At 29.4% G+C, this 15,033-nt stretch overlaps 1 protein-coding gene across 2 annotated transcripts in view; it reads right to left on the bottom strand.

The window, feature by feature from the left end:
• Nucleotides 1-561: 561 nt before the first annotated feature.
• Nucleotides 562-15,033, bottom strand: part of LOC124496825 (uncharacterized) — a 44,717-nt gene continuing 30,245 nt past the window's right edge. For both annotated transcript variants that reach the window (XM_075732850.1, XM_075732851.1), the window contains 4 exons: nucleotides 4,875-5,176; nucleotides 2,788-3,559; nucleotides 1,355-1,643; nucleotides 562-1,284 (listed from right to left, as the gene is read on the bottom strand). In XM_075732850.1, coding sequence (XP_075588965.1) covers nucleotides 584-1,284; nucleotides 1,355-1,643; nucleotides 2,788-3,559; nucleotides 4,875-5,176 — 2,064 coding nt within the window. In that variant the 3' untranslated portion in view covers nucleotides 562-583. The remainder of the gene's footprint in view (nucleotides 1,285-1,354; nucleotides 1,644-2,787; nucleotides 3,560-4,874; nucleotides 5,177-15,033) is intronic.

Raw genomic sequence — 15,033 nt, 5'->3', positions numbered from 1 at the left:
TGATTAAAAACGATTATAGAATAGATAGATTAATACGATGAAAATTCAAATACAAAACATTCACAAAGACACAACCACACGAATAGCTCGTTCGGAAATTGATTTTTCATATTAGGCCAATCATGATGATATTCGATTCTTTGATTATAATGAAATGAGATTTTTCTGTATTTTTTTTATTTTTTTTTTTGTTCTTTGGTTTTTTTTTCTCAATGATAATGATGTTCATTTGTTTTTTTTACTGATGCTTTTCGATGATCGTTTTTTTCTTTTTTTTTTTTTTTTGGTTGCATACGAAAAATGATTGCCATGTGAATAGGTATGTATATCATGATTTCATATATATTACTGGTGTATGAGAATATTTCGATTATTTTCCAATGAGGTATTCTTTGTTATGATGATTATGATGATGATGATGATGATGATGATGGTCGCTTTCAATCATGATCATCATGATCATCGTCATTTTTGTTTCATGATCATGAATCGAAAAGAACAATAATCAGGAAAAAAGATCAAAGTTAGTGTATCTTGTATTCATCATCATGATAGAGGTTATTTTTGTTTTGTTTTGTTTCATTCAAAGTGGTGGTGGCCGTGGATATGTTTTATGTATTTCAGGTGAATATTGTGTTACAGCAATCAAAAAAGACAATAGGCCAGCCAATGCAATACTAGTATAAAATTTTATTGATGAATATGGTGAAGAATTATTATTTTGGCAATTATGGCCACATTGACAAACAGTTGTAATAGTGGCCAATGTTGATTGTGTTGATTGATTCGATACCGATGATCCAATAATGTTTGATGATTTTTTCATCATTAATGGTGATGGTGATCGTCTGGCCATAATATCATCGATATTATTTTCAAATTTTCTTATCGAACGATTCGGTTTGATTTTGATTGTCGGTATTGTTGCTTTTGAATCTTTACACTTTTTATTCGTTGATGATTTTGGTGTTGGTGATGGTGGACAAGACATTGGCTCACATGATGAATCAATCATCTGTTTCGAACGTGTCTCTGTGCATTTATTTTGTTTTGTTACGCTTCTAGCATAGATTTCATCATCTTTTTCATCATTGTTATTGTTACCCATTTGAAGTAGTTCATCAATAACTTGACATTCTTTATCCAAAAATGGTATTGGTGATGTAGCAGTACAAGCGTCAGCTTTTTCCACAACCATAACATTTACAATTGGTTGTTGTTGCAGTTGTTCGTCACCAAAGGCTTCGATTTCCGGTTTTTCAATTACAACAGCCGGTTTTTGATCTATAGTTTATTTATTGAAAAAGGAAATAAATTATTTCAAATTAAATTTTTTTTCTTTTCTAATAATTACCACGAATATCCGTATCAGTTAAATCCAATTCATTATTAATCCATGATTCATAATTTTCACCAAATTCCGTTAGTTTACGTATAATGTTTTCATTATCATCATAATTTAAATCTTCATTACTAAAATGATCGCAAAAGAATGGTGTCTGATAATAATCCCATGCAGTCCAATCAGCATGATAGCTCCATGGTCGATTACGATTACTTGTCCGTGTTCGTCGTCGACGTACATGACGTTTTTTTGATGATTTCTGTTGACTACTTTGATGATCGGATGAATGTGGTTGAGCCTAAATATGTGGGTGATGAGAGAAAAAAAAATGTCAACAACTATGAACTCAAAATCAAATACAAATATTGGAATGAGTAAACAGGAATTAATTTGATCAAACACATATCCATCTATATTTTCATCATTAATGATGAGGGAAGAAAAAGTTTATTTTCATAGCAGACAAAACATCGTAATGGTAAAATTCATTAAATTTCATTAGACAACAATCTAATTACTGATTGATTCATTTCATATGGTATTAAAATTATCAATATAAATCTTCTGGTTAATTTATTTGCTTCAAACACACAAACAAAGATTGATTATCGTAAAACAAACAAACATTTTATTCATTATTCCATTTGACACATTTTATTTCATCATTTCAATGAATAAAGAAAAAATGGCCAAACCATCAACATTCAACAACTTTGGATCATGACCGTTCCTATTTTTTTTTCTCGTTTCGTTTTGTTTTCACCTGTCCTGTACTGAAAGTGAAAAAAAAATGTTTATTTTTGGGTTCGATTTTTTTATTTTACTATTTATTCCATTTTCTTTTCTCCACTTTCATAAAGAAAATGTATTCAAGCCTGAAAATTTTTATATCAAAAAATAAAATGTAAATGTTAGCGAGAAAAAAAACTAGAAAAACTTTGCACATTCACAATGCAATGATGAAAGTTTTTGTAATGTTTTTTTTTCGATATAAAAATGGTATATATATTCAACAGGTTAGATTCATGACAAGCCATAGAGAGTGAAAGAGATTGAGAACGAAAAATTTGCTTTTTTCGGATACCAAAAAAAAAAAAAAAAAAAATCACGGGGCAATTGTTGTTGTTTTTCTATGAAGGGAAAAAAATTAGATTTAAAATAATCCGTATGGCGAGAAAATGAAAATTTTATTTTTTGTTTCTGTTTTTTTTTTGTTGTTGCCCATAGATTAGGATTATGATCAGTTTAAAAAAAAAATGAAGAAGAAAAAAATCTCGATCACATCATATTAGCATAAAAGAAAAAATTTCATTTATGGAAATTTTTTTTTTTTTTTTTAATTTTTCGTTCGCATTTTCTCACTTATCTATGATAAATGGATATAGAAAAAAAGTGTATTGACCGGGGTAATATGGTTCAAATGGAATCAACAATCAACTAACCTCAATTGCATCGCTCATATCTGCATCACTCGAATATCCGATATCTTTCTGTATGATTTCATACTTCACTACTGCTACTGCTGCTGCTCCGGTTGCTGCTGCTGCTGATGTTGACGATGATGATGATGATGATGATATTGTTGAATGATCCATTGATGAACTGAATACACCGGAATCGGCACCTGGTGAACCGCTACCACCATCTAAACTATCTCTTGTATCACATAATGATAATGATAAATCTGCTTTTGATTGTTGTTCCATCATATTATTGGCCATTTGTGATTGATTTTTAGTTATACTTGTACTTGTCTGAACACGACGATTCTGTATAATGACTGATGATCCACCTGTTCCGATAGATTTAAGCTCTACTTTTTTAATTGATCCAACAGAAGAAGAATTTGGTGATGATGATGAGGCAACAACGGCAGCATAGGACGGATTAAAGCTCGAAACAATTAAATGACGAGGATTATAAGGTGGTGGTGGTGGTGGTGTTGGTGGAACTGTTTGTTTTGGTGATTTGATATTAACATTTTTATCATTATGATGATGACCAAATAAAATATTTCGATATGGATGATTCAAGGCCGGTTGTTTTGATTTTGTATCAATGCTATCTGTTGAAAAAATTTGCCGATAATGATGATAATGTTGTTGATGTTGCTGCTGTTGTTGTTGTTGTTGTTGTGATACAATCAACTTTGATGATGATAATGGCTTCGATCGATCTGCAACATTGATTTCATTCAATAGGCTTTTATTGTTCCTGCGTGAGTGAATGTGTGTCGCAATATGATATTGTTCCAACAAATAACAATGAGAAAAAAAACAAAAAAAATGAATTAAAAGATGATGATAATTTTAATTTGATAATCAAATCAATCGAAAAAATGGGCGTTTTTTTATTGTTTCAAAGGTAAGCTTAATACACACACACATACACACACACACGCACACAAAGAGGATTAAAGCATGAGAGAGCCAATCCTTTTTTCCAAAATTTTCCTAAATGGCCATCAATCAAATTTGATCAAGTAGGTAAAAAAAATGAATGAATGTACAACAACACCTTCATTATAATGTTGAATGTGGAAAAAAAATATGAGAAAAAAACTCAAAGAAAATCAAGTTTTTCCAATTAATCCGATTCAAGATTTAGGAATACAAAGATAGATAAATGCGGTAATAACTTGATTTGAACACAATGAATCGAATCGAATGAAAATGAAAAAAAACTGTCGGATATTCGGATAGTGTCAATCTTAAATCGATTTTGGTATCCAAAAAAGAAAAACAAAAACAAAAAAAAATCGATTGAAAATGATTGATTGATAGAAGTGTCTGAATAAAATGAGAAAAAGAGCTAGATGAATGGAATGGAATAATAAAATATTCAAAGATGAAGAAAAAAAAATCGTAATTCGTAATCAACAATGTCAAAATATCATCCTCATTCATTCATTATTATTGTTACAACGACAATGATGATTATGATGATGAATCTAAAATATAATGACAAGAGAATCATCAAATGTTTAAAAGCATAAAAAAAAACAAGCGGAAATTATAATCAGGAAATGAAATTTCAAATGTAAAAAAAACGATCAAACGATCGATTGATGATGATAAAACAAATAGAAAAAAAAGGAATGAATGAATGAATGAAAATCGATCAATTTGATTGACCAAACACACACAATAAAAGCTGTCCAGGAACTTGGCCAATGATAATGATGATGTTGTTGTACACATTCAAACACATGACCACATGGTACTTGAGAAATACAACAACAACAACAACAACAAAACGATACCTACTATCTGATTCAAATTACACATCAGGATCTGTTGTGTGAAACTCAAAAATCGATAAGATTTTATTGATCTAACTTGTGATTGGAATAAGGACTTTTGAAAAGAAAGAAAAAAAAATTTTTTCAAACAAAATCCTTGGTTGGTCGTGGGAAAAATTACTAATTTTTTTTCTCTTGTCATTTTTTTTGGTCCGTAAATATACACTCTTTACAAGTGTGTGTGTGCAGTGCACGCACAGCAGGTGAAATTTAAAAAACAAAACTTACACAAAATAATGACGTGGACAACGTTTGCCTGAATGTTTCTGCAGAATGGTTAAATATTCCAATGATTTTAGCCAAAGATTTAGACATCGATCTTTTTGTTGTTTAATTGAACGTAATAGGGTGGTTGATGTTTTTGTTGATGTTGTTGATGATAATGAACATAATTCATCACCTGCACCAGCACCATTGATAGTGGCCAATCCAATAGTAGCCGTATTATTATTATTTCCACCAGATTTTGTTAATTGATTAATATTTTTGAAAAATTGATGTGTTATCTTTTCAAATTCATTTTGATAAGCCTAAATCAAAAAAAGAAAATAAATCAAAAATTTAATAAAGTAAATTGATAAAACAAAATAAATCAAAACAAGTAAACGTCAACAGCAACACAAAAATTCGTTCCAGAAGTTTGAAATTGAAATGAAAATTTTTGTTTTGTTTTGTTTTGTTTACTACTCGCATGGATATCAAAAAAAAAAATCAACGAATACCACAGATGGTCATTATTTAGATTTTGGTTTTCCTGTGTGTGTGTGTGTGTTTTGAAGTGGGTGTAGTGAAATACTATCAGCCCAGAAACCAAATGACGTTGTTTTTTCATGATGACAATGAAATGAAAAAAAAAATTTTTTTTTTTTTCATGACTTGCCCATTGAAATAGGCAACAGAAACAACAGTAAAGATTAAAGATACAATGGGTCAAAGTTCAACACATGTATGCATGTTGTTTTCAACATTATTCTAATGGATGAATAAACCAAAAAAAAAAGTGAGAGAGAGAGAGAGATAGAAGCGGATGTTGAATATCCGGACAATGAACCAGAAAATTTTTTTTATTATAATTGAAAAGGAATAGTGAATAGAAGACTTAATTGATCAAAATTTACGACAAATTTAATTGAGTTCATCGTCGTCATTATCATTATCATCATCATCATCCAATTCAATTCAAATCAATTAAATTTAATCATGATTTTTGTTACAATTTTTTAGTCACATAGTGAGATGGAGAAAAATCTATAAAACGTGTGTGTGTGTGTGTGTGTATTATCAAATTTAAATTGGATGCACGTGCATAATAATTGAAGCAAAAACGACACAGAAAAAAACGGAAATGATCATCATATAAATGTTTACTCTGTATGTATGTGAATAAAACCATAATCATCATGTGAACAAATCAAATGAATGAGATATTTGAATTGAAGCAAGAAAAAAAAAAGAAAATTTGTCAATCGACTAATGGCAAAACATTTTTTTTTACATAGGTGGGAATTTAGTTTAAGTCTTTTTTTTCTTCTTCTTGAATGAAAATAGAATGGAAAAATGGAAACCCTTCGTCTTCGTCAGTAGTAGTGTATAGATAGTAACGATCATTAACACTGGTCTTGGAATATATAAATTTTATTGTTTTTCAGAAATGGTAATCAAAAAAAAAAAAAAAATTCAACTACAGCAAGATTTGTTTGACCTAGATAGAATATTTTTTTTCCATTTCATTTCATTCCTATTTTTTTTTTTTTTTTTTTTTTTTTGATTCATTTCCATTTGTTTTCAACAGACCTAACCAATTGTTGATTGATTATGCTGATGATGGTGATGGTGATGATCAAAAAAAACAATAGATTTGAACAGCAAATTGATTCAGATCATTCATCATCATCATCATCATTGGAAAAAAAGAAAGAACAAAGAAAAATAGGTGAAACGAATAATCATCACAATATATCAGTGTGTTGTTCATAACTAACGTACCCCGGTGAAAATTTAACAAAAAAAAAATAGAAAACCAGTAGTTAAATTTAGATTCAAAAATCTTTTGAATTTAAATCTTTTTTTTCATATCATAATCATATTTATTGATTGATGAATGATTATAAATTATGCATGTGAGTGTGTGTGTGTGTGTGTGTGTGGAACTGTTGGCCAAATTTTTATGCACATCATAGAATGTGTGTGTATTGAAAAAAAAAACACTGAAAAGTTTCTTTTTCCCTTTGGGCGCCAAAAATTTGAAAAAAAAACCAAGTTATTATGATGATGATGATGATAATGGTAATGGCTACTTAAGATGTAAACCAATTTTTTTTCTGGGTCGGGTCATTGGTATGAACATCATCATAAGCATCGTAACAAAAAAATATGATAATTACACAATCGTCATTAGCATTAAAATGATGATAAAATTGCCTTTAATCAATTCATTCAGCTGATGATTTGGGCAACAACAAAAAAAAAATTCACTACAAATGTTTAATTAACACATTTGTAAATTTCATGAAAATTATTTTTCCCTGTTCTGATTCATATCAGTTACAAATAATAACCAAAAACGGACCTTGAAATTATGTCAATTGCCCGAATATGTACAGACAGACAGAAAAAAAAATTTCGATGAATATCAACAAATTAGTATTTGCATAAGACTGACCATTTTTTTTTGTATTTGTATTTGTATTTGACTTTATTCAAATTTATTAGTTCATGTGTGTGTGTATGTGTGTGGCCAATGGCCATCGATAGATAATGAGATGATTATTCATTCAAAAAAGTAAAAAAAAAAACAAAATCAAACATGTCATATACTGATTTGTATAAATATTGCTGTTATGTTGATATTATCCTATTAGGACATTCAATTTTTCTAATTAGACATTTTTTTCCAGTCTTTTCAAAAAGATAATTATTAGATAGCCATACAATGTTGATCAGGTAATGATCAAATTTTTATATCTGATTACTAATCTGACAATCTTATTTTGCCAAATTCAAACATAAGGTCAAAACCGGATAACGGTGAATAAGTTCAAAGTTCAAATCAGGGCAAAGAAAGAGAGAGAGATGAATATTGACCCGAAAAAAAATCGATAAACCCGAAAGCGAGAAAAAAAAATCTATAGATTAGATTGATAGATATAGGTTGGAAAAAAAATAATTGGTCTATTCTCTATGTATAAGAGAAAAAAAAATGGAATAATTGCATCAAAATGATTATAATGATCATCATCATAATCTTTGGGTTATATAATTATCATCATCATCATCATCATCATCAGCGACCACAAATCTGGGTTATTAGACCAACGAAATAATAATAATAATAATAAATCCAAAAAAAAATGTCGATTTCAAATGATGTGACGAGCAAAAGAAAAAAATACAGTTTAAAATCAATGATGATAAATGAGGGTCATCACTGCTACTACTACTACGCCCACACGACCTATGTGGATGATTTGACCAATCAACCGTGGATAGGTGAAAATTTTTGTTGGTGGTCAAGTCACCAATATTTTATTTAAAAAAAATTTTTTAAACAACAAAAACAATAATACAAAAGGTGTGTCCATTTTGTGGTCAAAAAAAAGTATTTATCCCATTGTTACAGAAGCCTAAAGGCTTTTGGATTTGGAAATTTCTCAAGGTGAAACCCTTTTCTTTTCTTATTCATTAAATTATATAAAAAATATAATGATGGTATCCATGGATAATTGTGGATTTTGTAATTTTCGTATGACCATCATCATCATCAAAGGGGCCACCCGTCAACATCGTCATTTGACCACTTGATGATGATGATCATCATCATTTTATCTAAAAATAGGATTAATATGGTATTAAATCCATTCATTACCCGGTTATTCAAGGATGAAAAATATTATTAATTACCCGATGATATTCACGGTAGAAAAAAAAATGATGATGATGATGATGATGATGACAATGTCATTATTACCTGGGTTATTATTATTACATATGAATGATAATCGGTTCGTTTTGAAATCCTTTTTTTTTGATGATTTGAAATTTTTTTGTTTTGTTTTCAATAACAAAATTATAAATGGTCATGAAAACAATGAAAAAAAAATTGAATAGAAAAAAGATCATTTTGTTTTTGGACATTCATAAATGACGATCAAATGGTGTTGATGATGATGATGGATTTGAATTCGAATATTTAAAAAAAATTGGGACAAAAGGTGACAATAACAACAACAACAACAAAAAACCAGCTTCAAATAGAAAACTATTTCAATTTTACCATCAAAATGATGATGATTATAAAAAAAAATAAAATTAAAATTTTTATTATATTCAAATGAGATGATATTCAGATTAGGCGAGATTGTTTTTTTCCATTCGTTTGTTTGTTTGTCTGTTTGTTGTTGTTGAATGGAAAAAAACAAAAACAACAACAACAAAAAAAAATCTAGGAAGAAACATCATCACCATTATCATTATATTCCATGTTTGTTCATCACCATCATCATCATCATCGTTTATAACGGAACAAAGGTCAAAGAAGATGAAAAAAAAGCTATTCATCCGAATCCACCCAGTCAAACAACAACAACAACAAAAACGGGCGACATTAAAAAACAATGGAAATTCTTTATGTCATATGGTAAGTCACACACACACACACAAAAATAAAACAAAAGAGAAAAAAAAACCATTGCAATTTGACCTTTGTTCCCTATACTACTACTATAGAAATGTAATTGAGTTTATTTTTTCCAGAAAAAAAATGAAATAAAATTTTAATGCTCGAGACTTTACACAAAAACATTGAATTTGATGAAATCCTTTTGATGATCATGATGATGATGAGAATGGTGAATGATGAATTGAATGAATGAATGAATGAATGAAAAATCGGGGTGATCCCATCATTAATCCATAATATATACTGAGATTAAAAAAAAGACAATATTTTTTTTCAGTCTGCTTACTACGACAATATGAATTTGCTCTGTCATCATCATTATCATCATCCATGTGTTGTAGTCACAACAACAAAAATATAATCATCCATTTTAGATTCAGCAGCCAAAATGCCATTATAATAATCATCAAAATGTATGGATAGATGTGTTCGCCCATCATCATCATCCATCGTTCATCATGAACATTTACATTTTCGTTCTCTCTCTTTCTCTCGATCGTTTTTTTTTGTGTCCGAAACGTTGATATAGTGGTCATCATCATCAACATAACAATCATCACATCTACTTTATTATAGCCAACTTAAAGTAGGAATACATTGAATAATCAAACAAACATCTGAAAAAAAAATTCATTCGAAATCGAATATGAAACAAACAAACAAACACACACACACACACACAGATATATCTGTCTAAAGCTGTATTGAATTTTTAGTCTTCGACTTGTTGTTGTTGTTGTTGATGATGATGATGATTATGACCTAGATAGGATCCTTGGAGTGTTGTTTGTTGTTGTTGTTGTCTATTTAAGAGTAGAACAACAACAACAACAACAACTAAAATAAAGACGACAATAGGAATATTAATGTGTATATAATATATATATTGAAGCAATGACGATGATCTTCAATGAGCACATTGAATTAAGCTAAACATTTCAAAACATGTGTGTGTGTGTGTGTGAGGCACCATTTATATTTTCAACCACTGTTTAGTGTGTGTGTGTGTTTGTGGATAGAGATTATCATTTTGAACCCCCCCCCCCAAAATTAAATCATCATCATTCATATAATAAATGTATGAATGAACGGGGTGAAAAAAAACTAGGTAATATATATATGAAGATCATAGTCATAATCATGACCAGATAATTTTTTTTGGGGGGGGGTGTAATCTTTTATCAAATAATAAAGATAATGAATTTCTTTCGTCGATCATTATCATATATATGGAATATCATTGTTTCGAATACTATGCTTAAGGTGGATGGTGATGTCATATTTGAACAGACAATGAATGAATGATGATTTCATTCAACTTGAAAATATTTCCGCTTTTACAATATTGATATATATACAAGTCTGGTATGTCTGGTTATATAATCATCATCATCATCATCATCGAACATCTATCTTGATGGTAAAAAAAATGAGGAAAAACGTCAAAAAATTTTTTTTTTTTTTTTTTTGATTTGACATTGAAATTCAAAAATGTTAATAACATCGGCATCAAGAAGAAAAAATTCAAGTTTTTTTTTCTTGTCCTTCTTTTTTCCTTCAATCTCTCTAAAGTTCATCATCATAATCATTACCATGATGATGATCATCATCATCGTCAAAGTTGTTTTTCATGTACCATTCATGATTACACACACACACACACACACACACACACACACACACACCGACAACGCTGTCAACAACAATAACTCTTTCTCGAGATTTTTATGTTGATGACGACAACATGATGGAAAAAAAAAATTTTTTTTTTGTCAGAAATGCAAATTCAAACAACAACAACAAAAACAACGAAACAAAAAAAACCAATCTAAAATTTGAATGACAAAATCATGAAAAGAAACGAAACGAAAAAAAAGTAGGAAAAAAAATTATTCAACCGTAACGGTTGAACTGAAAAAAGGAAAGAAAAAAAAAGGAAACAAACGAACAAAAAAACGGGAAATACAAATTCAAATGAAGAAATGAATAAAAAACTTTGAAAAGAAAAAAAAATTATTTTATATTCGGGTTAATTACATTATTATTAACATCTAAAACGACACAAAACGAGATTGAGTTACATTAATTCGATGTTGAATCATCACAAACCACCACCACCACCAAACAACACAAAGATAATGACGCCCACCATCACCCTAATTTCACATACATACATAAATGTCGTATATGTATGATGACTACAATACAATGTGCAAATGTGCAACATAATCATTAGAAAACAACGTGATCATCATCATTGTGTATTACGCGGAAGCTGAAATATACAACAATATAACTTTGAACGCGAACCAAATGGACACAATTGATGAATTTAAAAAAAAAAAAATAATGCTTACACGTGTGTGTAATGCGTGTGATTAACAAATAATAACGACAATGACAATTGTGGTCAAATAGGAGATTTTTTTTTCTGAAAGAAAAATAAAAAAATTTTCTTCAAAGTTCCATCACACACACACATACACACACACAATAATAATAATCATCATCATTCATCACGAACTTTTTTTTTCTTGAAAATTTATTTGGTAGTCGTTGAAATTATTATTATTTGGAACAAAAGATTTTTTTTTTCTTTCGCAAAACGATGATGATAATGATGGATGAGAATGGGAGAAAATTTTTCGTTTTTTTTCCACTGTAATTTTAGCTTCTCGTTGCCAAATACACCGTCATCATCATCATCATCATCGAATAACGACGATATTTTGGTCAAAAAAGCAAAAGAAAAAAAAAGTTTCTAGTGAAAAAAAAAATCAAATTAAATCCAAAAATGGCCCAACATCGTGATATCGTTGTGGTCGTTGATGATGGTAGCTTGTTTCCAAAATTTTTTTTTTCATTTTCATTTTCATTTTATTTCAATTCAAATTCAGATTATATTCAACAATTGTTTATTTTATGTTTTAATGTCTGTACTTTTATAGACCATAGAGAAAAATTAATGATGAAAATCAATCAACATGAGATACAAATAAATGGCAGGAAAAAAAATGTTTTCATCGTCATCATCATCATTCATCATTCAAATAGTATGTGTGTGTGTGTGCGCGCATCGATCGAATGATTAAACTTTATCAATATATCGATATATACACACTAAGAATGATGAATGAGAATTGAATTTTCGATACCGATATATAGGATATTTGAAAACATGTGATGTTCACGATCTATCCATCTATCCATCTATCTAACGAAGATAATCATAACCATAAAAGATCAACATCGAACGAAAGATGAACGAAATTTTCTATTTTTGTATGAATCAAGATGGTGATGATTTCATTAAAACAATAGGAAATAACGACACTAGACATGACAATTGACATTAAATAAGACAAAAATTAGATGAATGAGATAAGGTGAATGACATGTGAAACAATCACTGAAAATTCAAGGCTTTTTTTCCTAAATTTCAGGTCAAAGACTTTTTTTGTGGTGTATGAGAATTAAAAGAAAAAAAAATCACTAGACCCAAACATAAGGGTGTAGCAATTTTCTTGGATCACCAAAGAATCAAACAGACACACAGACACACATGCACATGCACACACACACACACACAAATGTAGATAGAATTCAACGGGAGGTCGGGTGTGGCGCCCGAAAAAAAACCAAAATCGATTAAAAAGAATTTCATGAAAAGTACAATGGAATATGAACAAATTTTCACTTTGAATTTCTGAATATCTCTCTCTCTCGTCGACTTGAAATGAAGATGAAAATTTGAACAAAAAAAATTAATGAAAAAAATGACAAAAACTAGAAAGAAAAAATCAATTAAAAAAATGCACCGAATAACCGGCCGGATTGTGTGTGTGTGTGTAGGAAGAAACAAAAACAACAGAAAAATAAAATCCGGGATCATGCACAAAAACAACAAAATGAAAAATTAATTAATGAATTTACAAAATGAAATAAAAAACACACACACACACATTCAATACATAAATATGGCAGGTGGACATACACACATACACACACAAACACAATAAGTAATCAAGAAAAATAAAAAAAAAGCTCATTCAATCTATGGAAAAAAAGTGTTTCTCACCCTGTGTGTGTGTGTGAGTGTGTGTTGGAAAAGTATTGAAAAAAAAACATTCAAACAATAACAACAACAACAACAACAACAACAACAACCAAACATCAAACAAGCAATGAGAAAAAAAATTGGTGGTTCCAAAAATAACAACATTCGATGATCAGTCTGCAAATGGTCCTTTTTACTATCAAATCTTGATGATGATGATTGGTAAAGTGAATATAGAAGTGGTCATTTGATAATGTGCGATGTGATGATGATGATGATGATGATGGACGCCCAAAGACTATATATTTTAATTTTAATAATTATGATGATGATAATAATAATGGTGTCATGAAAGTGGAAAAAAAACCAGTGTTTTTTGTTGTTGTTGTTGTTGTCTTGTTACAGATGATTTTTTTTTCTCGTGTTGGTGAATTGTAAAGATTTTCATCATCAACCGATCAATGATGATGATGATGATGATGATGATGATGATTATGATGATGAACGATCAAAAACGACGAATAACATACACGAAACATGTAGATGAGTGTAACGAAAATGAAATTTTTTTGTTTTGTTTTGTTTTGTTTTGTTTTCACACTTTCAATTTCAATTTTTTTTTCTGTGTATATGCCAAAAATAGTAACTGGATACAAAAGAAAGAAAAAAAACGAATAGGCAAATCGGTAAACAAAAAAAAACGGTGTGTGTGTGTGTGTGTGAGTTAGATGGTGAACAATGAAATAAAGGATAAAACTTTTGGTAAATCGAAGTTGCAAAGTTTAATCAGATTGACCAGTTTGATCGATTTCATTTTCAGTGTGTTCAACCATCATCATCATCATCATCATCATCACTTCATGATGTGTAAATTGGTGAGAGTGAACAAAAAAAAATTCGATACGATATATAATTATCAACGACGACGACGACGACACCGATGATCATGAGGAGTGAAAGTTTGTTTAGTTTTTTTTTCTGATTTTCTGGAAATCGATTGATAAACCAGTATTATTCGGTGTAAACAAACAAACAACAACAACAACAACAACAACAACAAGAAATCGATAGCTAAAAATAATCGAACAAAAAAAAATATAAACTCGATCGATCGAACTATCGAAACAAGGGGGAGAAAATTATGAAACAACGAGCAAAAAAAAAATCAAAACATTTCATCGTCTAGACTTGTATTCTTGATACATGTGTGTGTGTGTGTGTAAATGATGATCGATTATCTCCAACCAGATCGATAGATTATCTCGTCATTCGTTGTCTTTTTTTTCTGTTCATAATGATGTCATTCACTCGAAACCAAAAAAAAAAAAAAAAAAACAAAAAACAAAAAACAAAAAACGAAAAATTTCCGACCATAATAATCCTTTACAAAGGAGAAAAAAAATAATCTGACAAACAAACAAAACAAGAAAATGATGAATGATTACACATTGCGGATATTGTGGAAAAGTAACTGATGGAATCAAAATTATGAAATTAAAAGATTTTTCTGTTTGCAATGAATTTTTTTTTGGAAACGATCAATGATTTGTTTTGATCCTCATCATCATCATTGAACATTGAACAGTGAACAAAATGAAAAGTAATTACTAATATTCACGTGGTTTCCTCATTTCCTAGTTTCAATTTTTTTT

Source organism: Dermatophagoides farinae, chromosome 7 (assembly GCF_024713945.1).
Source record: "Dermatophagoides farinae isolate YC_2012a chromosome 7, ASM2471394v1, whole genome shotgun sequence".
Classification (NCBI taxonomy): Eukaryota; Metazoa; Arthropoda; class Arachnida; order Sarcoptiformes; family Pyroglyphidae; genus Dermatophagoides; species Dermatophagoides farinae.
This window is presented reverse-complemented; position numbering and strand designations above follow the sequence as displayed.